The sequence below is a fragment of the Corylus avellana genome, chromosome 7, assembly GCF_965113065.1.
Source record: "Corylus avellana chromosome 7, dhCorAvel1.hap1.2, whole genome shotgun sequence".
Lineage (NCBI taxonomy): Eukaryota > Viridiplantae > Streptophyta > Magnoliopsida > Fagales > Betulaceae > Corylus > Corylus avellana.
The window spans coordinates 3,040,565-3,067,858 of NC_142496.1; the positions used below are offsets into that span (position 1 = coordinate 3,040,565).

Genomic DNA, 27,294 nt, shown 5'->3' on the forward strand with positions numbered 1-27,294 from the left:
TCACCACAAAGCTGCTCCAAATTTGGCTTGGTTCCAAGATGTAGAATCTATTTAGCTTAAAAGCACTATACTAAAGGCAATAGAGAAGATCTGCAGTAAAGACAAAAAACCAAAAACGCTCTCTTCTCTCTCCTCCAGAAAACATCTCCCTCCAAGCTCATCCTCGGCAGACATGGAGGAGGAAGCCGACCCTTTTTTCTCTATTCCCATTTTTCCCCCTCCCCCACCCTTTCTAGCCTCCTCAGAGGCCAAAATCGTCTCTTTGGAGACCCTATTTGCCTCCTCGGAGGCTTTATCTCTATCCGAAAATTGCAACGACCCATCCTCCACCACAAAACCTTCAACCATCACCATCTTCAACTACTCCAAGTCTGGGTTTAGTTTTTTTCTTGAAATCTTTGGATGTGTGTTTTTAAAAACCTGTTCTCTTGATTTCAGGAAGTCTTGGATGCACACGAGCCACTCCACAGGGTTCCTGACCGTCTCCGTCTTCACCTGCCACCAGCGATCCACCCATCTGACCTCCACACGCCGATGCGTGTTCAACACGCGCCTGCGAGTAGATCTTACTCGCGGGAGCGTGTCCCCCACGCGCCGGCATGTGAGACCTCTTTCTTGCCGCTCCATGTCTACCCACCTCCTACGCCAGTCTTCTGGTTCCCTCTCCTGTTCGTGGACCCGAGTGTCTCTGACTACTCTACCGTTGCTGGTTTTTGGACATTTTACTCTGCTTTTTAGCTTGCTTTTCTTTTCTGTAACAATGTTGTGTTTTTATTCTGTAATATGTTTGTATTGCTGTCTGTTTACCCCGATCCGGTTAGGTTTTAGACTCCTCATAAGTGCTATGGATGTTTTTTTCCTTTCTTTTTGGTTTCTTTTTGGAAACCTTTTTTCCACTGTTACTGTTACTATGCATCTAAATCTCCACGGCTTTTGTGAAAGTCTGTTTAGATGCTTCATTGGAGTATTCGTACTCTCGATGGTTTTGTCCATCAGATTGCGCCGTGGTAAGGGTTTTCTCGAGCTGCATTCGCAGACGTATTCCATCTTCACCACCTTCTTTGAGGAGTTTGTAGTCTGTTTGGATTGGGTTAAATTGTTTAAGCTGTTTAGCTTATGTGTCTGTCCTGTAACCTTCTTATGTTTTAATGAATTTTGGTACGTTACCAAAAAAAAAAAAAAAAAAAAAAGGCAGTAGAGAAGAAAGAAAGATAGGGCATTATAGCTTCAACTCAAGAAGTAGCATTCTCATCCGTATCCATTGAAGAACTATATTACAATATTGACGTGGCAATCCCAATTAGTTAGCCACGTAGACAGCAAATCACAATAAAATATCTTTGAGTAAAATTCATGGTTCTATGACTTCATGCTTTTTACAACTTGAATTTCAAATACCAACTTGAAATTGCACACAATGGGAACAACTAAGTGAGACGAGCACAAAAAACATCCAAACTAGGGGCGAGAGTGTGGCCACCTGTTTAATTATCAAGGCTTCAAAGCTAAAACCGATAAATTTTTCTCTAAATTTGATTGAAGGAATTTCTTTCAATTCAATCTATCAAATTGAGATATGTTTAAAATGCATGTGAAAATCAAATATATTTTTAACACGTCAGTTTAATATACTGAATAGGAGATATGTGGTGATCTCCAGATTAACTCCAATTCTTTTGTGACTTCTTATGCCAATAAAATGCATGTGCAATAAGACTCTTAACCACACTTATCTCATAAACAGGTAATTGAGTCATATGCCCGGCAGAATTAGGAATTAGGATTGTTCTGTTAGAGTATGACTGCAACAAAAATTAAGAATTGAAAATTGAAAAGAGAACTCATATGGAAAAATGATACGCTAATTATACCATGGGGAATAGGATGATGGGTAAGGAGGCTGAGAAATTAAAAGTTTTCTCACTTATGAGAACTCTCTCCTTTATTTAGTGAAGTCAAAACATCTAGTAAAATTAATCTATTAATCCAACGTTTGCGCCTTAATAACTCTAAGGGCATGACATTAGAAATCATCTCATCGTATAAATGTAAGATGGTTAAAATTAATTTTCTCACAAATTCTAAATATTTTTTATGGACATTTGTTGGAGAAAATTAGTAGAAAAATATTTTTTAAAAATAAATATATATATTGAGTCGCATTAGTGAAAAGTATAAGGTTCTGAAACTTTGCTAAACACTTATATGATGAGAACAATTAGCACGTAATATTGTGACTACCTTGCTGAGAACGTACGGTATGCATGTTAGGTTGATAATGGCGCAAAATATTAGTCTCACGACGGTATCGAATATTTTATGTATATTTCTAACACTAAACCACTCAAGTCTAAGAATAAGAATAATAAGTTCTTTGTTTCATATATATATATATAGTAACCTTTCTAAGGTAAGGCTACTTCGTGTACCTATTCATATGGAGCAAACTCCAGACCCATAATATTTACTTGTCATCCACAGCCTAGAACAAATAAGGTTTACAGTTGAACTAAAATGCTAGTACTCCTGTCCTTTGATTCTTTTAAATATTTTGCCTTTCTTTTTCACTCAAGTTGCCAATAGAAAAGTTGATAAAAAAAAAATTTTAAAAAAATTTAAAAAAAAAAATCATAATAATTCTAACCATGTGATATGATCGAGAGTGCTCTCATAATAATTCTACTCTTAGGCTTTGTTTGGTATCCTTTGGCCTTTGTTTGACATTTTCCTGTAGCAAGATTTGATTGATGTGAAAAAAATAAAATAAGAATTTTTTGTATGAAAAATTAAAAATAAAAATAAAAAAAATTGTTTTATAATAAATTTTTTATTTGAATAATAGTAAAAAGTGATTGATATGATGTAAAAAATAAAAATATTGAAAGTTGAATTTTAGGTCAATATTATAGAGCCATTTTTTGGCCATTGCCAAATTTGACATAAGAATGTCAAATAAGCAAACAGGAGAAGATTAGGTTAGGTGGATTTAAAATAATAGTAATAGAATAATCTATAGAAAAACATATTAGAATTTTGCTTCCAATCACCAAGCAAACTTCTTTACCTACCACACGATCTCTTCTCCCCTCTCTTTATATATATATATATATATATATATATATATATATATATATATATATATAGGGAGAGAGTCTTATGGCTTTCATGCATCTCAGTCAAGTGTTCATTTCTCTAGACGTACGTGCCAGTACTGCCACCCTTTTGTTTGTCTCTGGGGAACAAACTCAGAATTTATGTTCCTCTTAAAAAAACACTTTCAAGGTACCTCTCTTTCTTTTTTATAAATGATATCTAAGGCCATTTCAGCTGCAAATTAACACATGGCTAACTTCTTTTACCATGTTTTTTTGTTTGCTACATAATTTCTTTCCGACACTGCAAATGATCTCTCGTTTCATATATACAATATACTTGAAAATCATCTTGCATGTCTGAGTAGTAGTGTCGGTTATTTGTTACATTAATATAGAGGATGTGGAAGTTAAAGATAACCGAAGGAGGGCCGGGGCTGGTGAGCGTAAACAACTTCGTCGGACGGCAACACTGGGAATTCGACCCTGACGTCGGCACTCCCGAAGAACGTGCTCAAGTTGAAAAGGCCTGCCACAACTTCAAGAATAATCGGTTTCGGATGAGACAGAGCGCTGATCTTTTGATGAGAATGCAAGTAAGTTAAAGTATCTAATTAAATGATTAAATTTACTTCTTATTATAATTAAGTTCAAATCTTTAAATAAATATTCTACGTACGTGTTGGGTGATTTCACTTATTAAAAAGGGAATTTAAGTTCACAAATGAAAGGAAATGTTAAGTATTGATTAAACGATTCAATTTATCTCTTTTTACCAACTTAAACTTTTAAAACAAGTGATTAATGGAACCAACTCAAATCCTCACATGGCAACCAAAGCAACGTCCATATTCTCCACAAGGCAAGTGCGTGACCTGCAAGATCACAATCCTCACAAGGAATCTCAAGCAACGGCTACATCCCAAATAAGGCAAATGAAATCCTACAATCAGCCCAACGGCTAGTGCTCAACAAGGAAAACCAAGAATTTGTCATTCATTTTGTAAAATACTTTCCTTTGTAAATCTCTCAAAGAACGTGTATAAATTTAGCATGCATCAATGAAAAATACAGGCAAGCAATCACACAGAAATATCAAACTCTTTATGGTATCAGAGCTTTGAACGAGCGACTCACGTCGTCTTTTTTTTTCTCCCTTGTCTCTGAAGCATTTTTTCAAACACCTGCTGCTCTTCTCAAATGGCCTCTGCCTCCACTGAAACCACCTCCACCGAAACCACCCCAACCACTACTCCCATCAATACCCAACAAGCCCTTCCCGTAGCTCCTCTCTCCAGTTTTGCCCAATCCATCACCAAGCTCAACAAAACCAATTACATGACCTAACGTGGCCTTGTGGAGCCATTCCTCCAAGGTCATGATCTCTATGGGTTCATCGACGGCACCAATACCCCCAGCCCGCCCATCTCCACCTCCCCTGGCGGCACTTCCACCATCTCCACAGACCCAGACACCCTTCGATGCCTCCGTCAAGATCAATTGGTTCTTAGCATGTTAATGTCCTCCATCTCCGATGAATTGCTGCCTCAGGTCCTTGGTTGCAAGACTGCCCAGGAGCTATGGAAGACACTTGATAAATCCTTCACTTCAGAATCTCAAGCCCGTATATTAACCCTCCGTCTTCAACTCACCACTGCCAAGAAAGGAAATCTGAGTATCTCAGATTATTATCATCAAATCAAGCACACCACTGCCACTCTTGCTGCTGCCGGACACAAAATCAGTGATGAAGAATTCACCTCCTATCTCCTCGGCGGTTTGGGTTCCGAATACGACCCATTTGTAACCTCCGTAACCACTCGTGTGGAGCCCCTCTCCATTGACACGCTGTTTGGGCATCTCCTTGCCCACGAATCTCGGCTTGCAAAACATCATCATGAAGACTCCTCTTTTCCGACAGCCAAAGTCGCAGCTCGGAGCCCCAACTTCCACCGCAGCCGTAACAGTCATCGAGCTTTCCAGCGCTCCTCCGGCCAAGGGCAACGATGACGGGGGCGCCCTCATCAATTTCACGCTTCTGCATCCAGAAGTCAGGGAGGACCTTTAGGTAGGGGTGGGCAAAAACCCGACCGACCCGCAAACCCGCCCCGCCCCGCCCCGAGCAGTTTTTAGGCATATTTTTGCGGGTTCGGGTAGGATCTCTCCAACCCGTGCGGGGCGGGGCGGGGCGGGTTGCGGGTATAGAGATTTATTTCATGCGGGTACCCGCCCCGCCCCGATCCGACCCGCCCAACTATAAAAATATTAAAACTAAAAAAACCCTAACCTAATTTCCTAACTCTCTCTTTCAGTTTCAGCCGCCTCTCTCCCTCCCTTCCTCTCTCAGCCTCTCGTCTCTTGCTCTCTCTCCATCTCTCCATCTCTCTTGCTCTCGCTCTCGCTCTCTCTCCGTCACTCTTGCTTGCTCGTCTGCGCCGCCGCTCCACCTCAAATCACTGGCTCTTGCGCCGCTCCCACCTCCACTCCACAGACCACGATCCACGATCCAGGTTTTTCTCTCTCTCTCTAGGCCTCTTTCATGAATGGGAACCAAAAGATCTTTTATCATTCAGATCTAATCATTCTTTGGTTTTCTATTCCATTGTTTATAGGTTTGATGTTGGGTTGGGTTGTGTTTCATTGTTTCTTGGTATTCTAATGTAGGGTTTGTTTGAAAATGGAGGACAAGAAACCTGCAGAAGAGACGAAAATGGAGGAGAAGAACCCAACCCGCACAACCCGCATGAACCCGCCCCGTCCCCCCCCGCCCCGCACAACCCGAACCCGCGCGGTTTTGTTAATTTTGCTCGGGTGACGGGTTGAAAAATTCAAAACCTGCAGGGTGCGGGGCGGGTGGAAAAAAAGCCCATACCCGCCCCGCCCCGACCCGTGCCCACCCCTACCTTTAGGTCCCTTTCCCTTTCAATATAGCCCACATCAACAAATGGGCTCCTCACGGTCCAGCCCACATATGGGCTCCTCAAGGTCCAAACCCACATGTCAAGTTTGTGGCAAATTGGGCCATTCAGCCCTCACCTGCTACAACAGATTTAATCAAGCTTACCAAGCCCCTGGCCCAAGTTTCACAGCTTATAATGCAATGGCCACATCATCTCGGGATCTCAATTGGTATCCCGACACTGGTGCTTCTCACCACGTCACCTCCGATTCAAATCAATTGAATATTCAATCATAAGAGTACGATGGCCCCGATCAAATTCAAGTGGGCAATGGTACCCGCTTAGCCATTAAAAACATTGGCACTTCTCTATTCTCTCAACCTAATTTTATTTTACGTAATGTTTTGCATGTTCCAAAAATTACAAAAAATTTATTATCTGTGCAAAAATTTACTTTAGATAATAATGCTTTCATGGAATTTCACCCTTCTTGTTTTTTTGTTAAGGATCGCATCTCCGGGAAGATTTTACACAAAGGCCCGAGTAAGAATGGACTTTATCAATGGTCCCCTTCTACATCAGCAGCACCACCTAGTGTTTTTTCTAGTGAACGTGCTTCTCATCACGATTGGCACGCGCGTCTCGGTCATCCTGCTGATCGAATACTTCGTCAAGTTGTGTCTCAATTTCACCTACCCGTCACGTCTAATAAGAAGCTACCACTTTGCCCCGCCTGTCGTCGTGGCAAAAGTCACCAGCTTCCTTTTTCCATATCAGATCACCCATCACATGTTCCTCTAGAATTAATTTTTTCTGATGTTTGGGGACCTTCCCCTGTTTTATCAAATAATGGTGCTCGTTATTATGTTATTTTTGTTGATCACTTTAGCAAATTTTCTTGCTTATATCCCATCCAATGCAAATCTGATGTTTTCACCATATTTCCTAAGTTTCAGGCATATGTCGAAAGACTTTTTGATCGTAAAATTAAATCCATTCAAACCGATGGCGGTGGCGAATTTCAAAAACTCCGACATCTTTTTACATCACATGGCATCCATCATCGTTTAGCATGCCCTCACACTCACGAACAAAATGGGTCTGTAGAACGCAAGCACAGGCACATAGTCGAAATGGGCCTTACTCTACTAGCCCATTCTTCCACTCCTTTAACCTATTGGGCTGAAGCTTTCCAAACAGCGTCCTATCTCATTAATAGATTGCCCACTCCAGTCCTCAATCACCTCTCCCCCTTTCAAACACTTTTCAACCTTCGCCCAAACTACATTTTTTTACGGGTTTTCGGATGCGCGTGTTGGCCACACCTGCGCCCATATAACCGACACAAATTGGATTATCTATCTGCTGAATGCGTCTTTCTCGGCTATAGTCCCTCCCATCGTGGCTACAAATATCTTCATCTTCCTTCCGGTCGCATCTATATTTCCCGACATGTCATTTTCAATGAATCTTCTTTCCCCTTTTCTCGCCCCTCCCCTTCCACTTCGAACCCACCCTCTCAACACACTCTCCTCTATTCTCTCCCTCCTTCCCCTAACCCACCCTTCCACACTCCTCAACACCCCCATAACCCACGGAGTCACCCCCCAACTCCACCACCACCTCCCACTTTCGCTGAGGTCACCTCCCCCCCTTCATTAGCACCTACTACTACTAACACTAGTTCTCCTTCTTGTCCATAGGTTGCACCTGCAGAAACTGCTCCACCAGCTCCTCCTCCCCGACAACATGGCATGCAAACTCGCTCCAGGAACAACATTTTCAAGCCAAAGAACCTTCCAGAGGGACTCATCCAGTATCCTCTCCCAAAAGCACTCATTGCCACCACCTGCTCGAATGATGTCGAACCGACCAGCTACTCCTCTGCTGCTCCACATCCTGCCTGGCGAGCTGCCATGAATACTGAATTTGATGCATTACTCACCAATGGCACTTGGACCTTGGTCTCTCCACCCCCCAATACCAACATCGTTGGATGCAAATGGGTTTTTCGTCTGAAACGTAAAGCTGACGGCACCATTGATCGCTACAAAGCCCGACTCGTCGCCAAGGGATTTCACCAACAACCTGGCATTGACTATGGCGAGACCTACAGTCCGGTGGTTAAGCCCACCACCATTCGCTTAGTTCTTTCTCTGGCAATTTCATCCGGATGGTCTATTCGCCAGATTGATGTACAAAATGCCTTCCTTCACGGATGGCTTTCCGAAGATGTCTATATGGATCAACCTCCTGGTTTTATTCATCCCAACTACCCCAATCATGTTTGCAAGCTACACAAGGCACTGTATGGTTTAAAGCAAGCTCCCCGCGCTTGGTTTTCTCGTCTCAGTGATCGACTTCTTGAGCTTGGTTTTGTCGGATCTCGCTCCGACTCCTCCCTATTCACTCGGTGTACACCTCAACATACCACATACATCCTCATCTACGTCGATGACATACTTATCACCAGTTCCACTCCTCACGAGACCACCTCCCTTCTGCAATCCCTCCGAGTTGACTTTGCAATTAAAGACCTTGGCTCCCTTCACTTCTTCCTTGGCATGGAAGCCATTACTACACCTGATGGTCTCATTCTCTCTCAACAACGCTATATCTTGGATCTCCTTCGCAAAAGCAACATGACTGATGCTAAACCCGTCAAGTCACCCATGTCTACTGCACATACCCTATCTCTACTCTCTGGGGATCCACTCAATGACCCATCCTCTTACCGCAGCCTTGTTGGCGGCCTCCAATATCTCTCCCTCACCCACCCTGACATTTCCTTTGCAGTCAACAAAGTTTCTCAATTCATGCACCGCCCCACCTCTATCCACCTCCAAGCCGTAAAGCGCATCCTTCGCTACCTCAAATTCACCATCACCTATGGACTACTCCTCCGTCGGTCCCCCTCCCGCACCCTACAAGCTTTCTCTGATGCTGACTGGGCCGGCTGCCCCGATGACCGAAAATCCACTGGTGGCTTTTGTGTATTCCTTGGCCCTAACCTCATCTCATGGTCCTCTCGCAAACATCGCACTGTTGCCCGCTCAAGCACTGAATCTGAATATCGCACCCTCGCCATTACCGCTGCCGAACTCATTTGGCTCCAATCCTTGCTCCGTGACCTTGGCATTTTTCTTCCCCATCCCCCTACACTTTGGTGCGACAATATTGGTGCCACCTACTTATCTGCCAACCCCGCCTTCCATGCACGCACAAAACACATTGAAATCGACTTCCACTTTGTCCGCGATAAAGTCGCCTCCAACACCCTTGTCGTGCGTTTCATCTCTAGCAAAGACAACCTCGCTGACATCTTCACTAAACCCACCGCTTTCTCTCCTTTCTCTCTCATGCGAACCAAGCTCAACGTCGTGTGCCACGTGTCTCGCTTGCGGGGGCGTAATGGAACCAACTCAAATCCTCACATGGCAACCAAAGCAACGTCCATATTCTCCACAAGGCAAGTGCGTGACCTGCAAGATCACAATCCTCACAAGGAATCTCAAGCAACGGCTACATCCCAAATAAGGCAAATGAAATCCTACAATCAGCCCAACGGCTAGTGCTCAACAAGAAAGGAAAACCAAGAATTTGTCATTCATTTTGTAAAATACTTTCCTTTGTAAATCTCTCAAAGAACGTGTATAAATTTAGCATGCATCAATGAAAAATACAGGCAAGCAATCACACAGAAATATCAAACTCTTTAGTGATAACTTAAGGTTACATACCTTTACAGCTTTACCTATATATCTCTGCATGCATGCATGTCTCTTCATTCTCATATAGTTTCTTTGAGAACCATGATAGGCTGGCAGTCTGTTACGGTTAACGTGCCATAGAAGTTACTATATACTGTTGGAGGTTACTTTTTATGTAGGTTGTATTTTTGTCAACATTGGTTTGTAGAAGATCGGTGAAAATGTATGAATTCAGTGATCCCACGTGTGTGTGTTTTAGAAACTTGTATTCTCAAAATTAGGTTACCGGCTGGTAACTTGTATGAAAAGTTGCTGCAGAAGAAAATCAGATAAGAAAAAATAGACATGAGAGCCAAGTATGTTTACCTCATCCTCCCCTGTTCTTTGCATCAATGATAAGATCATATGGTTGTGATTTGTGTTAGAATCTACAAAATTTCAATTGTGAGGGCTTTGACTTATTTTTTACTTGGACATTTCTCTGTTTGATATGGAAAACTCACAGCTTAGGAAGGAGAATCCATGTCCACGAATTCCAGCACCAGTGGAAGTGAAAGAAACAGAGGCGATAACAAAAGAAGCAGTGATTATTATAATGAGAAGAGCACTGAGCTTTTATTCCTCCATTCAAGCCCATGATGGCCACTGGCCTGCTGAATCTGCTGGCCCCTTGTTTTTCCTTCAACCCTTTGTATGTTTTTTTCTCACCATTCTATATACAAATATATATGCATCCTTATTGTTGTTTCTTATCTAGCTTAATTTCATATTATTATGATATGCAGGTAATGGCATTATACATCACTGGAGGTCTCAACGCTATATTTTCACCAGCACACCAGAAGGAAATTATTCAATACTTGTATAATCATCAGGTTTTATTCTTTTATTCTTTTCTGAACATAAGTTTGTGTCTTTGAAGTCCTAGCTAGAAAACTAAAAAGTTGGCTAATTTTTAAACATGTGTATTTGTTGGATAGAACGAAGATGGAGGTTGGGGCTTCCATATAGAGGGTCACAGCACAATGTTTGGGTCAGCATTGAGCTATATTGCCTTGAGAATACTTGGAGAGGGACCTGAAGATGGTGAAGATGGGGCAGTGGCTAGAGGCTAGAAATCGATTCTTGACCATGGTGGTTTAGTGGCTATTCCTTCATGGGGAAAGTTTTGGGTCACGGTATATATGACCATTTGAAAGTTGAAACCATTACCATATGTTAGTTTTAACAAATTAGCTAACAAAACACCTAACGAGAATGATGGTAGCATATTCACTTTCAACTGTAATATATAATCTTTAGCATATTGTGATTCGTGAACTTGTGATGTAAAGTAGTCTCATTGAGTTATCTGTCAAGTGAAAACTCAAATGTCTCATCTCATGTGAAGGTACTGGGAGTGTATGAGTGGTCAGGCTACAATCCACTTCCCCTAGAGTTCTGTCTTCTTCCTAAAATCTTCCCCATGCATCCAAGTTTTTTCCACTCACGTACATCTTTTTGTTGGAAAGCACATAATAAGATATATATATATATACTACTAAAGGTGTGTGTATCAAAGAGTTAGCCTTGGTGCATGTATCTAATACTCAAGGTGTTCATTACATGAAATGTAGGCAAAATGTTATGCTATTGTCGCTTGGTTTACATGCCAATGTCTTATTTATATGGGAAGAGGTTTGTTGGTCCAATCACTGGATTGATTCAATCGCTAAGACAAGAGTTATATAATGAGCCTTACCATCAAATTAACTGGGATAAAGCCCGGAATACAATTGCAAAGGTTTGTTGAATCTTAATCCTTCTGCATTTCTTTTTTATCAGAAGCCTCTGCACAAGGCTTTTGCAAAAATGCGTTCAGCCAAGACAATAAATCATTATCACCATACATATTCAAATTACACAAGCAATTGTGAAGATTCCTGGTGAAGTTAATTCATACATAAAACTCACCCATGTTGCTAATTTAGGAGGATCTCTACTATCCGCATCCCCTCATACAAGATATGCTATGGGGATTTCTTCACCATGTAGTCGAGCCTATCCTGAGCTATTGGCCATTTTCAATGATGAGAGAGAAAGCACTCAAAGCTGCAATTGGTCATGTGCATTATGAGGATGAGAACAGCAGATACCTTTGCATTGGAAGCGTTGAAAAGGTCAATAACTAGTGTGCTAGGGTTGCAGATACAATATATATATATATATATATATATATATATATATATATATATATATATCAAATTAAGTATTTGATATTTTCATCAATGAACTGAATTTTCAAGGTTATTTTTATTACAGGTACTATGTTTGATTTTACTACAGGTACTATGTTTGATTGCCTGTTGGGCTGAAGATCCAAATGGGGAGGCATACAAGCTTCATCTAGGCAGGATTCCAGACAACTATTGGGTTGCTGAAGATGGCTTAAAAATTCAGGTTCTATATATTATCACCCCTTGCCTTTCATCTAGACTAAAGAAGAGAAAAAATCATAAAATAAAATATTCTAACATGGTCTTATGTGGAACAAGAACAAACCAATTAATTATCACATCGAGGAACATATTGAAGCATTTACCCAAAAGTCAAGCCTGCAAAATCTTGGTCCATTTAAAATCAAATATTTTATTTTGAAATGTAGTAATAAATGATACCTGGTTTATCCGATGCAGAGTTTCGAGTGTCAGATGTGGGATGCGGGTTTTGCTATTCAAGCAATTCTCTCTTGTAATCTAAACAAAGAGTATTGGCCAACCCTTCGTAAAGCACATGAATTTGTAAAGGCTTCACAGGTCAGTAAAATATATATATATACTCCTTACATTGTTTTTCCAAAGATAATGTGCTTTAACATAATAATCATGTTATTTTCTAGGTTCTAGAAAACCCTTATGGGGACTTCAAAGCTATGTATCGCCACATAAGCAAAGGAGCATGGACATTTTCCATGCAGGACCATGGCTGGCAAGTCTCTAATAGCACTGCTGAAGGGCTGAAGGTAATCACTCAACTCTATCAAAATAAATTACCAAAAATTTGTTTCATAGCAGAATCTGACATTTGGCAAAACCTTCTCTTTTGCAAGTTGCAATCTTGTTCTCAAAAAGGCTTGCAGACCTTGTTGGGGAGAAAATGGAGACAAAGCGGTTTTATGATGCTGTGAATGTCATTCTTTCTCTACAAGTAACAAGTCAACCTTCCAAATTCTATTTTTGACTCAGTTAGAAATTAAGGATACATAAAATGTTGTTTAATTGGTTTCACTTCTGAAACTTCATTATGTTTAAGCTTTCCCAAATGCTTCACATGAATAATTGAAATTCTTTCAATTGCCACTACAGAGTAATAATGGTGGCTTCCCAGCATGGGAGACTCGAAGAGCATATGCTTGGTTGGAGGTAACTTCTCAAAGCTTGACAATTAAAAATCTTCTTCTTCTATATATACCCTGCACTAGTTAACATAATTTTTTGTATCTAATTTCTCAGAAGTTCAACCCCACAGCTAGAGTTCTTTGAAGATGCCCTTATTGAGAGAGAGTAAAAATCTTCAACACAACAACGTACATATACAAAGGTTTTGCTCATATTTGCTTCCTAACAACAAGGTTGTGGCATGCACCTTATAGGTATGTAGAGTGCACTTCAGCTGCATTTCAAGCTCTGGTACTCTTTAGGAAGCTCTATCCCATGCACCGGAGGACAGAGATAGACAGTAGCATTTCTAGGGGAATTCAATACATTGAAGACATCCAAGAACCTGATGGATTATGGTAATTTAGCTCTATATTAAATTTGGAGACAATGTTCAAAACTCAGAACATTTGCTTTAATATCAAGTTGAATCATCAATCAGTTGTCTCCATACACTTGAGATGATGGTGACAGTGAAAAGCAGTCATTGGTTTTATATATATAAGATCTGATATAAAGGCTGATTTTCACTACGTACTAAATCATCAAGTTTTATTACAGTCATATCCCATTCTACTAAATAGCATTACTCTGTAGGAAATGAATAATTTAATAAATATTTTAACCTATATTAAGTATTATTGAAGGATAAAAGATCATTTTTACAGGTATGGTTGTTGGGGGATTTGCTACACCTATGGTACATGGTTTGCTGTAGGGGCACTGGCAGCCTGTGGAAAAAGCTACAAAAATTGTCCTGCATTGCGCAAAGCTTGTGAATTTTTGCTATCAAAGCAGCTACCTAATGGTGGTTGGGGAGAAAGTTACCTATCAAGCCAAAACAAGGTATGAAACAGATCATTTCAATTTGAATTTAGATTCTCAGGCAACAAATATAAGAAAGTTTTTATAAAGTTCATTTGTCCGAACAAGGAACGAGTTGCCCAAAACCTATTTAGACAGATGGGTCCTATAAGAGCGAGTGCGAATTGCTAACAAGTGAGACAACAAGATTGTTGAGAATCTCTATCCAATTATAAATATGTATACTACCAAACCATATAAAAAAAAATAAAAAAAAATTGGAGAATGAAAAGAAAGAACTCAAGTTTGTTTCTTTGTGAAATAGGTTTGGACGAATATAGAAGGAAATCATTCAAATCTAGTCCAAACCACGTGGGCTTTGTTGTCCCTCATTGAGGCTGGGCAGGTCGGTGCATCATTTTCTCTTCAAATAGTCAACTATTTGCACTGCACTATAACATAGCATTGCTAATGCTGCATAAGAAGACCAAAGAATGTAATAATATTTCGTTATAGAAAGAAAAAATATTACCAAAAAACTCTACATGCATGCATGCATATGAATAGAAAAATTAAGATCATTTACACAAATAAAGTCAAGAAAGTATGAAGCTTAGGTATTCAACTTTTAGGAAATACAAACATACCCATATGTTGATTTTGAATGTTTTCACAACTTTAGGCCGAGATATACCCAACACCAATTCATCGTGGAGTAAGAGTATTAATCAATTCACAGATAGAAGATGGTGACTTCCCTCAACAGGTAATTCATGTCTATATATTTAGAATCCAACACATTAAGATAAGTTCACAAAGTATTCCTACGGTCCATGCTATTAAATTAACATATGTCTTTACATTAGCAACGATTCTCACGTGCTTTTGAAGACATGTGTCAATTTAATAAGTAATGATACTCTTCACACTGACGTGTTTTAAATAGTTTTCATTTTTCCTAAATGGCTTACATAGAAAGCTACTTAAAATACTCAACTATAGCTGGTGTAAATTGAGTGTGCTAAATAGGTGTGAAGAGTGGCATTTCTTTCAATCCAATTTAAAGGAAAACTTTGTCCATTTAAGTGTCTGCAATTTGGTCTTTTTTTTCTTTTCTTTTTTTTCTTTTTTTTTTTCTTCCTTTTCTTTTTAATCAAAATAAGTTTTTTACATATTAAGTTTATTTTTTTAAAGCATGGTATTAGCATATAATCGATGGTTAATATTGGCAACAGGAAATCACTGGAGTATTTATGAGAAACTGTATACTAAACTACTCATCATATAGAAACATTTTTCCGATATGGGCTCTTGGAGAATATCGGAGGCGAGTTCTGTTTGCATGATAACCTGAATGCTTAACCAAATGATTGCATATTAAATGAACTTCAGGAGCCCAAGTTAGTTTGAAAGAGAATGGTCTCTCTCCAATACATATGTACAACTTTCATTCAAAGTAACAAATGTTAAGAATGCTTACCGAATAAATGCAGAAAATTCTCTGCCACTTGAAAGATGTAAATTATGTCGTAATTAGTTTGGTGTGAGACAAACAGCAACTCAATCATGTAATGCAATATAATATTAATATATGTGAGTGTTAAATGTGCAATATCATGCAATATAAACCTTATAGTTTTTTTCAAGTTTTTTTTTTTCTCTTTTTGTTTCTCTTCTAAATCTTGCATGAGGACCATGTTGCATCAATATCTTTGCATATTCAACTTTCAAATAAAGCACTTTTATTGAAGTATTAATTAAATACTTGAATTTATTATTTTTTATTAATTTAAATATATAAATAAGTGGTGATTTACCATGATATTAGATAGAGCCGAGGTACTTTTGAATTTGAATCTTAACTCTACAAATTGATTTCTCATTTCAATTAAAATAGTGTGTATTGTCTTTTGAGATAAGTAGTGATTTAAAACTTTCAATATTTTAAACTACGCCTTTCTTCCCAAAAAAAAAAAAGTTCCCGTGTTCTCTTTTTCTCTTTGAGAGGTCATTCGGTTTATAAGATGCAAACATGGAGGTAATTATCTTTGAGGAAAAAAAAATGCAAAATCAATCTCTATGGCTACATGGATTTGCAATAAACTTTATGTGGTATGCAAAAATAACAAATAAGTCTACTATTAACTTATGTGCAAAATCGTGGTGGATTATGTTAGTGAACTACGTTAGATCCAATTTTATAACGACACTTACGTGTTACTCATTATGCACATGGCACCAACTTAATTAGACCTAATTTTACACTTATTTGAAATATTTTCTTCTTCCACTCTATTTCAACTAAAAATCAATGATTCATGCCGGCCACCTAATTATTTGTAAACTGCAATTAGAGATAAATAAATAACCCAACAAAACTTAATAATAAAACACACTTCTTCATTAAAGTACTCAGTAACTATCAAATACAATAAATCAAAAATCCAAATACGTCTCTAAAATATATTCCCCCATGCAGCAACATATAGTCTGGGTCCATTAATATTTAAAAACTATAACTTCAATTGTCTCACATTCCAACTAATTAAACAAAAACAAACACTACAACACACTTATTGAAACCTCTAATTCTAATTACACTCCAACAACTCCCTCCCACATTCAGCTACCGGAGTATCTGATCAACTCGAGGAACCTGCTAATTCTGAAAAATTTACAAGAAATAAGGATGAGCGTAGGAAATGGGATTAGGGGATTTGTAAGTTTAAACAAACTAATTAATGTTTCATATTCCAAATTATTGTGAGCAAACAAAATTCCCATAGAAATATTTTTACAATAAATTTATACAAGGTCACCGTTATGCCACAAAGACATCAAATATCACAAATCAGAGATATACTTGCAAAATGTTTGTAGCTTTAACTTTCCATGTAAAAACCCATCAAGAATATAGATAAATTATATTCTTAATAAACTTTGATAATAACCAATTCTCCAAATAAAAATCCATACAATTAAGAATATAGATCAACGGTTTTAAAAAGGGGTAATACTAAACACACTCCCACTTCTTCAAACTCAATATCGCACTTCTTTGTGTAACTTTTAAAATCATCAATTAAATTACTGTTTAAAAATATTAGGTTGGGAGAGGGGGTATGGCCACCGTCCTTGCCATAAGTTAGGAGAGTGTTTGGTAAACCATTTTCCCTTTGCTACTGTAGCTAACGTGGATTAACTAATATGAATAAAAAGTAAGAATGTTTGGTATGGAAAAGTGATAAAATTTTGTTTGTAGTGATTTTTTTTATCTGAATGATAATAAAAAGTAAATTATGTGATATAAAAAATGAAAATGTGAAAATGTTTTTATGTTAATTTTTTTGGGAAAAAAGAAAATAGAGCGTGAATAGTGTTGAAGGGATGGAAAAGGGTTGCCAAACGGCGTCATGATCCTGTAAGTAAAGCTATTCAAGTTACGGTCGGTGGTGACATACAATCACATTCATGGCATGCTAAATAGCAACTAAGCTAATTAGAAACTTTGGACTAAGAGTCTGTTTGAGATTGAGTTTGAGAAATAGAGCTTTTAAATTAAAAAGAGCTTTTGAGCAAAAGCTTCATTTTTAAGCTTTTACCAAAAGTGCGTTTTGGTCATTTTTAGGCTTTTTGAACCCTTAAAAGCGCTTTTAATTTTTTTACCAAACAAGTACTTTTTTCTTCAAACGAACTTTTTGAGTGTTAAAACCACTTTTAAGCTCCTCAAACGCAATCTCAAATATGACCTAATAAAGTTATGCAACAAATTAAGTACACATTACAAGAAGAAAAATATCGATACAAGCAGAAGAAATAAATCAAATGAAATCATATCAAAAAACCCTTACTAATCCTGGAAAGGAGAAAGCCAAACTGGGGAACCCTTTGCTAGAACGGGGACCGACTCGATTTTAATTTTCTCATTGGGAAGAATTGGTTCCCATTTGGACATCTTCACTACGTAATGGAGGAAGACAAGAACAGTCACTCTAGCATACTCCTTTCCTGGGCACATCAAAGGACCTGCCCCAAAAGGAACATATGTGCAAGGAGAAGGTCCATTTTCTTCAAATCTTCTTGGATTAAACCTTTCTGGCTCCGAGAAGTATTCAGAGTTCTTCTGGGTCAAACCCACACTCCAATATATCTGAAAAAAAAAAAAAAAAAAAAAAAAAAAAAAAAAAAAATAGATAGACAAAATTTGTAATATATAATGGAAAATGAAGATGGATGAAGTAGCTAGCTATATATAATAGAAGGACATCACTTACCTTCCAAACCTTTGGAATGACAACCCTCGTAGAAAGTATCTGTCTTGGCTTCTCTAAAGGCACCTTGAACAATTGTTGTATGCCTCATCACTTCGTTCACAAAGTTCCAAGTATACTTCATCTTTTGTATGTCATCCCAACATAGTGCTTCTCTTGGCTTCATTAGCCCTATGATCTCACTTTGCTCTATCATGCAAAAGAAGTTCTACCAGCTAGTTTTGTATACATGTATGAATCAAAATAAAAACTACAAAGAGAGATATGCTTCTTAATTAGGGCTAGCAATTCGTGTTGGCATGTCGAGATCGTGGGTCAATCCACACACGAGCCATTTAGTTAACATGTCAAATCTCTAAACCCTGACACGACTTTTTTAAATAAACGGATAACACAACACAATCCGTATAACCCATTTCATAAATATATTATTTGACCAGTTTTGACTTGTATATGAATTTAAATGTAAAAAAAATGTATAATTTACTTTATACGGATTATGTGGGTCACCTATAAGTTAAGCGAGTAAGCCCATGATTGACCCGTTTAATTCAAGTCAACCCGAACTAACTCGAACTAGAACCTGTTAATTTTATGTCAGATTTATGTTGGGTCGTATTAAAAATTACTAACCATATTCTTAATACAATGCACAAATAAAAAGTAAAAATAAATAAATAAATACCTCTTACAACTTCATTATAGACGTGAGGCATCTCTGCAAGATATTTCATAGAGAGAGTGATAGTGGCAGTCGTAGTGTCATGGCCCCCAAGCAGAAATTAATGCCAAAATCTTATCTGCAATCTCCAATTCTGTCATGAACCCATCGTGGTCGCATGGCAAAGCAATCATTTGTGATAGCACACCCGGCCTGTGTTGGAGAAGCTAAATTATTTGCCAAGGCTTCCCTCCTCTCCTTCACAATCACATATATCTCTTTCCTGAGAGCTTCTGCTGCTTTTATTGCATGATAAAATGCCTTTGGTGAGATCATTGAAGTGGCACAAAAACTTGGACAATTTCTCCTTGTCATCGATGCTCATAAATAAATGGCAAGCTAAGGTGAATGTGTGCATCTTCACTAGAGGATGTACCTTAACTTCATTTTTGCCTTCCCAGTAATTCTTGAAGTGGGTTCTTGAAATGGAGTCATTTGATGCCACAAATTTGTGAGTCTCATTGAACTTGAAGAACAAGGATATGAACTTCCTGGCCTTGGCAGCGTCATTTTCAATGGGCACAAGTGCTGTGGAGGGGAAGAGCTTCTGGACCGAGGGAGGGCGCCAGCGTATGAACAACTTGCCATCATTTGAAAAGATGAATCTATTTGCAGCAGCACCAGAAAATATGATGAAATTCTCACCAAGAATACATGTTTTGAAGACTTTCGATGAGTGTTTGGTTGTTCTCTTTGAGACAAAATTTTCCAATGCTTCCTCTTGCATTGCAGCCAAAAATTGAAGGGTTTCGCCAATGATTAGCCAGCCGAAAATTCCAGGAGGGAGAGTGACATTTTCTTTGGTTGCGTAAGCTAAGGAACAAATGCCAAAAGAAATGAAAGAGGCCAAGAGTAGGGTAATGAAGAAGAAGAGGAAGAGGAGGAGCTCCATGTTGTCATTTTTAGTTAATTTTCTTTGTTATTTTTCTCTATTGTAATTACATTTTGGTGTATAAGTAAAGTATTGTAGTATCCCAAAAGGTTAAGTTGATAGAAAATGATAAATTTAAATATTTCAGGAAAAAATCAAATTTAGTTATGAATATCTTTTTATGCAATTTTAATTTATTCTCTAGGTTTTCAATTTTGCCACTTAGTCCTAAGATTTTTCTTTAATTTCAAATAAATATCTCCATCAATTTATCATTCAATTAATTTATCATGTGTCAACTGTACGTGTTGTGTGGCACAATTATTTTTAGTTACCAATGTATCCTAAATAAAAATTAAAATAATTAAATCATTTTTAACAAAAAATAATGATCGACAAGACAACCACCATTAATTGGTGAAGGGGGTTGCCTCTCACCACATGATTTTTCAAACGAGAACCATATTACATCAATTAATTAGTTTAATATAGTATATCATTAATTAATTGGACAGTAAGTTAATGGAGAAACCTACTTTAAACCTTACAGTCATGTAGGACATGTTTTCCAACTTTAAGGTCAAAATTTTGTTTTGTTACATCTAATAATGTACATGCCACATTTTTAAAAATTGTAAATGGCGTAACAATATATACACCATTAAATCCGTAAAATTTAATCTAAACCATAAAATGAATCATCTCCAATTCCCTTGAAACGAAGAGGTTTCCATATACACCATATCACTTTGAAATCTATTTGACGATTCAATAAAGACTTGTGGGAGGGATGAGAAGATAGGCATAAAAAACAAGGTCTTGCAAGAGTAGCTTCACAATTCATAACATCTCACCAGGTTTGAATACCAGACTTTTCTCAACAAACATTGCAAACTATCATTATCACTTTTTTTCCCTTTCCAAAAGGAAAATAAAGTGCACAGAAGAAAATTCTCAGAAATGTATGATTTACATTACAGTCATGGACATTATCTGCCGAGCAAGACCCGGATCTTGCTCCAAGAGCTCCTTAAGGTTGTTCTCCACCTCCACCATCTGCTTTTCTAAATATTCCTTTGATGTCTGTCCGAAGCCCAACAACAGAAAATATTGCACCAAAATTTCAGAAGAATGAGAGAAAATTAGTACATTGTCTTCCAAAAGAACGATGATTAGCTGCAGAACTCAAGCGAGGTTTCCAGGCACAGCTAAGGCCAAACAAGTAGGGGAAAGATTGGCTCATTCAAAACCTTTAGCAGTAACTAATTTCCATGGCAGTAAATAATCTACACAGTGCTAAGATCAAAAATCAACATGTAACATTTTCCTGCAAGCCTTCTTACCATAAACTCTTCTATTTGTTATTCCTTGTTAAACTAAATAATCTTGGTAACTTTTTTATGGAGATCACTCCTAGAGCAAAAATTCATTAGCCCGTTTCGCCGTTTTCACCCTACTTGTACTTCATACCTGATTGTGAATCATTTAAGGTTGCTTAAGCACACAAGGTAATCATGGTATTACAATTTCGGAATCTTTTATATAAATTCAACTGAACAAAAATTAGATCTTTCATTATCAAAAAGAAAATCAGAGGTTTCAATTTTAAAAATAAAGGGCAAAACATCTACTATTAAACAAAAAACTTTAAGCCAAACTCAGGTCAAAATTCAAAAAAAAAAAAAAAAAAAAAAAAAAAGTACCAAATGAAACGGATATGATGATTCATTATTATGATCCTCCAATCCAAATTGCTGGACTACAAACCTAAAACCTTCCAGATGGACATTATAAAAAAAACATTAGGATGGATCTAGAATTCATTTATTGCTTTCTTTGTTCATTTTGGGGGGGGGGGGGGGGGGGGGGGGGGGGGGCCTTGTGAACAATATTTAATTTCACCAGTAATTTCTCTGTAAAATGTAGTAGGAAAAATATATATTGGCCAAGAGAATATCAAAGATGAAACACAAACAAAGAAAAGGTGGGGGGGGGGAGGGGAGTGTAGAAAGAAGAGATTTTACACGGGGGAAAATGAAAAGGTTAATGCACCTGTAATGAGGCAATTGCAGTTTCGCTATCCTTCAGCTTTTGTTCCTGTTCATTCATTAAAACTGACTTGGGTTCTAACACAAACCTGGCCACCATCAGAGAGACAGAGAGAGAGATTCATCAGAGTACATCACAATGTTTTAGAAAGCAGACTGTTCAATAAACCAGAAAAGTGAAAAGGGTCAAGGGTCAGAGGTTCAACCACCAGGCTGACCGTGATCGAACCAATCATAGATATTTAATTAAAAACAAAAAGAACATATAATGACCTGTAATCCACTCAAATAAATCTATAAACTATAAAGCTTAACAGATTCTAAATTCTGCTTCAATTAGTGAAGCAAATATATACACGCACACACATGCATGTATGAATCAAAAAATAACCAAGCATTTTTGAGTGAAAGGATGCATCTAATTTATCGTTTAAACTTTATTATCTCTCACACAAGTGACCTTAAGCTATTGATGATCTAGATTATAAACAAAAACTCACCATTGGGTGAAAAAGTGGGTGAAACCATATCAATCTTCAAAGGGCACCGCCTATCTTTGTTTATCCCTTAATAATATCTATATGCAATTTTGTTTAATACTATATGCATAAATGTGTGCCAAATGATTGTTAATAATGTATGCATAAATATGGCTCATAAATAGCATTGTATTTACAGCAAAAGGTTTCCAAATGTAATTAATATTAGATAATAATATTGATTGTACCACTACTAACAAGAAGTAATGGGTGGTAATCCCTACACCCTATTGCTTTCATAAGCCTTCTTTGTGGCCGGGGGGGGCCGAGAATGAACAATCAATTGAATTGGGCCAAGGAGAGATTGGACCCCAGCCCAGGTCAAACAGCTCAATGGCTGGACCATGATTGAAAACAGCCCAATCTGGTTCATTGACCAAAATGAATAGATGGGCATGACTGGAATGGATCGAGCCCGCCGGCAGTTCATCCGGTCTCTCTGGCCAGTCCAGTCTGAATTTAAATCCTTGATCTGTCATCTATAATCTGGCAGCCCATAAATCAAGAATTTTGTGAACTTTTCTCATGCTCAAATAGATTATGCAAAACTCACGTTCTTCCTGCAAAACAAAAATAAATAAATGTCAAATTGGGAGTAGGTTGCCCAAAGTAGCACAGTTAAAACTAAAATGCCAGATATGACTGTAATTCATGATTCAAATAAAAATCAGACAGCTTCTTTTCAAAACTCTTTAGAGATAGGGATTCATTTTCTAAAACCAAAGAAAGCATTTATCATTTTAAAGCTTGAGGCACTTTGAAATACTACGTACTTATACAAAACTAGCATGGGCATTATATGCCAACTTGAGATTATGGTTTTCGTTAAATACCTATAGATTTGTAGGTATTTGTATCATCAGACAATTGTCGCAGCTCCTCCAAGGTTAGAAAAGCACGCTTTTTTTCTCCCTCCTTGTTTCGCATCTGATTCTGTACCTAAAAGACATGATAACTAAGATCAGTTCAAAGTTCTTTAATGGTAAGTAATAAATTTTATTAAGAGAAACACATAGAGGGCAACACTAGAACAAGACAAGTATACAAGAGGAACCCTTAGAGAAACAGAAGAGAAGATAAGCTCTAAAGTTACAAAGATCCAAAATCTCCACAAAAGTAAAGAGAAGCCACTAGTTGTCTTCATCCTGTTAACAAGCAATCATAAATAATAACTTCAACTAAATCACTAAAAGCTTTGTGCTGTCAGACATTCATAGCATCTCTCCCACCAAATCCAAAACCAACCTACACATATGTATAGCCCAAATAAATGCAAACAACAAAAAAAACAAGTGACCATAGTCTTCTTGCCATAGGGCAGAAGATAATAAGATCATCCGTGGTCACACCCCTCATTTACACAAACAGCACTAGTTAACTATAAAATCTTCAAGCCATACCACTGTCAACCAAAAACTACTTTCGCCATAACATTGGCTTGCCAAAAATTCCTATCAAGAAAACTTCTCTTTCTTTGCTATAACCTCTTTTTTTTTTTCTAAATACAATTGTTGCTTATTAAAATCACCAAAAGTCATATTACTAGAGGTAGAAGGCCCAGGATTTATTTTTTTTACAAGTCACAATTTTAATGAAAAGAAAAACTGGCACAACCCTCATACACAAAATGTATACAAAAGACACCACCACATTAAAGATGGCCAGAATCTAAAAAGTTTACAAGGTCTAAAAGATTCAAAAAGGAGGAAGGAAGAACATAGACTACAATCCAATCTAAGAGAGATCTTACAAAACTGGATTTTAAAGAAGGTACAGGGGTCTCACAATCCTCAAAATGGGGACAATTCCTTTCTTTCCAAATGTTCCACACTAAAAACAAAAGAATAGCTTTCCAAATAGAATATTTGGGATATCAACGTCCTTGATTCTTCCAATAATGTAACAACTCTAGGATGTTTGTAGACATAATCCATGAAACTCCAAATAAGCTGAGAACCATGTACCAAGATCAATGGTGTACTCACAGTGGATGCAGGGATGACAGTCTCCTCGTTCTTTTTGCCAAAGCAATACCAATTAATAAGAGTAAAACCACACCTTCTAAGTTTGTCAACAGTGAGGATCTACCTAAAGATGCCATCCATATAAAGAGCTATACAAGGTGGAGCCTCAACCTTCCAAATACTTTTCCAAAGAAAAGGGCAAGTCTCTCCAACTTGTAATAATTTATAATAGTTCTTCACATCAAAACTGCAACTACTAGCTAGAGTCCACAACACTCTATCTGCCTCCCCAGGATGAGTCTTTGAAGAGTATAGCAGATTGAAGAAAGAGTCTAAACATTTTAACTCCCAATCCGAACTGTCCTCATAAAACTCATATTCCAATGGGAAGAATTACTCAAGGAAACTAAATAAACTGACGCCACCTCAAAAAAAGATTTAGGAATATAGTCTTGAGAGAAGGTTCTCCACACCACTCATTATGCCAAAAGAGAAAGCGGGAACCATCCCCAACCTTGAAGGAGACAAAGTTGGAGAAATTCCCCCAGCCATTCTTGATATTCCCCCAAAGACTCACCGTAGGGCCAAGAAATTTCAGATCCAAATGTTCATATATCATATATAGAGGTTATTAATAAAGCCTTTAGTAACCCTAATATCTCAACCCTTCATGACACATATAACGAATTGGTCCTAACTATCCAAGCTCATTAAAAGTCACATACTAATCACACAATTAGCAATTTCCAACCTACAGTAAACACTCCAAAAGAATTTGAAATATTACAATCTATTAGAATTCACATTGTAGTATTTTTTTTTTAAAAATAACAAAATATTTATCAAAAAAAAAAAAAAATCACATTGTAGTAGTTGCAAGAGTTTTTATAAATCCTTTTTTTGAAGAAGAAGAAGAAGAAATGTGTTACTTTAGAACGCAAACAACCAGCAACCAGAAACAAACTCCTACATAAATTTATCTATCTCTTCAGTCCCATGGATGCAGCAATTGAGACTGCAGATAGCAAATATATATCTATGATGTTGATTACTTTGCCGAAAAAGCATGATGTGGGCAGAACTACAGCAGATAAATCTCAGCAAGATGGAAACTAAGGCTTGGATTAAAGTGATTGATTGGTGAGAAACACATAGCTGAACCAGGAAATTAAAGTGAAGGAGAAAAAGCTCACTGCACAAACTTCACTTGGACAGCAGCCTAACTAGCTCCATTAATGATTAGTTTTTCTGAATTTCTTGTTCTCTTCTCTCTCTAATTCTACTTAGGCATACTATTGTATACTGCCTGTCTAATAGAATTGCGCCCCTCTACGCGTTTGATATATACAACATTACTTAAAAAAAAGAAAAAAAAAAAAGGCTCACTGCAGATAAAGAATTAGGCCCATGTAAACACTTAAAAGAGTGAAGTATTTTATGAATCTAGTTTCAAGATCTTCAGAGGGGGCATATATACCCTTCTTAAAATGGTAACTTCAAGAAATTTCTGGGCTAACTTCTCCAATTGCACATCAATGACTAATTCTTTTGACAGCATCTCAATTTAATCATTCTAAAGGGTGAAAAGCCCTCAGGTTTGTCTCTCTAAAGCATTAACTCACATATGCAAATCAGATTCGTCATCCAATTGGCCATCAGAAACGGCAATATAACATGCTTTCAACAAGAAATTTTAGGCTTTAGGACAGCAATTTAACTTACCAGTCAGAAAACAAAAGGGAAAAGAGAGAGACTATGGGCTTTAGGATTCAGGATGAAATTTCAAAAATCATGAAGAAAACATTTTTCTCATTCCAAGACGATGAAAACTAACAATATCTTTGATTCATCTCTCGACTGAAACAAAGATACTTCCAAAATGCTAGTCAAGCAATTCCCATGAATGTTCTTTATCTTAAGCCATAACCATACAATAGTAATAACTACAACAACAACTAAAAAAGAAAAGATAAAAAATCAAATAAAGAAATGCAGAGCTGCACCAGTTGTTAGTAGCTTGAATTGTTATTTCTTGTTTATTGTTTTATTGCACATAAACCATAAAATACCAAATAATAAACCAAAAGAAAAAACAAAAACATAGGATCAATATATAGCATAATGAAATAGCGAAGTTCAACTATAAATTGAAAGGGATTTGGCTTAGGTGCTGTAAGAAAAGTATAGCACATGTGCCGTAGTTTTTCCGACTGTCCATATCTCTTTTTCAAGAAAAACTTGGAACATGTACTGTAGTGTTTTTTAACAGCGCCTAAGCCAATCCAATTGAAAGAACTATTTCACAATCCTATGAGTGTAGCAGTGTGGAAGATGGTGTTGCCATGCTTTTTGTGGTGTGTTTAGACGGAAATAAATTATAAAAGTTTTAAGGACTATGAAATGACATAGTGCAGATAAAATCTATTTTCTTAGATACTCCTTACCTTTGGGTGACAGTTGCGTTTATCTATCCTAATGCTTAGTTTATATATATATATATATATATATATATATATATATATATATATATATATATATATACTCTCTGTGTAGCTGGTTGCACAATATATTTCGATTATTTATTAAAAAAAAAAAAATCACAAGCTGCATCAAATATTCATAAATACCATGATGTAATACGAAAGAACCAAACTTTTCGTTGCAATTAAAAATAGAAAGACAAAAAAATACATATAAATCAACAGCAGACTGACCTGCTTCAGTTTTCCAGTGATCTCAATCATGCGACCTTGAATCTCTCGAAAAGCCTATGATTCCCACAAGACCCATTAGAAATTCATTCAGCTAATAAAGTTAAGGGCCCGTTTGGTTGCTGGGAAAATTGGAACGAAAATGCAAGAAAAGGTGCAAAAACTTACAGCTCTGTTCGCTTCGTCGGCCATTGCAGAAGATTAAAACGGATACCTCCGAGTAGGTAAATGAATCGGGAGTGAATAC

General features: G+C 37.3%; 1 protein-coding gene and 2 pseudogenes across 2 annotated transcripts; 1 reads left to right on the forward strand and 2 right to left on the reverse strand.

The window, feature by feature from the left end:
* The first annotated feature begins 3,493 nt into the window (after window positions 1–3,493).
* On the forward strand, window positions 3,494–15,268 carry LOC148584346 (lupeol synthase-like; annotated as a pseudogene). Its single transcript, XR_015912805.1, has 18 exons — window positions 3,494–3,688; window positions 10,208–10,393; window positions 10,488–10,577; window positions 10,683–10,880; window positions 11,093–11,177; window positions 11,319–11,485; window positions 11,673–11,861; window positions 12,028–12,141; window positions 12,378–12,497; window positions 12,581–12,701; window positions 12,788–12,888; window positions 13,047–13,103; window positions 13,194–13,244; window positions 13,334–13,477; window positions 13,787–13,964; window positions 14,248–14,328; window positions 14,605–14,688; window positions 15,158–15,268. The product of XR_015912805.1 is annotated as a lupeol synthase-like (transcript).
* Window positions 15,269–17,772: 2,504 nt separating this feature from the next.
* On the reverse strand, window positions 17,773–19,806 carry LOC132185457 (beta-amyrin 28-monooxygenase-like; annotated as a pseudogene).
* Window positions 19,807–20,467: 661 nt separating this feature from the next.
* Window positions 20,468–27,292, reverse strand: LOC132184413 (prefoldin subunit 1). Its single transcript, XM_088518099.1, has 6 exons — window positions 27,216–27,292; window positions 27,051–27,104; window positions 23,206–23,311; window positions 22,926–22,932; window positions 21,838–21,922; window positions 20,468–20,868 (listed from the first exon to the last, which is right to left on the reverse strand). The coding sequence occupies exons 1-6, from the start codon at window positions 27,237–27,239 to the stop codon at window positions 20,755–20,757; spliced, it is 390 nt and encodes a 129-aa protein (XP_088374225.1). The 5' UTR covers window positions 27,240–27,292; the 3' UTR covers window positions 20,468–20,754.
* Window positions 27,293–27,294: the final 2 nt, after the last annotated feature.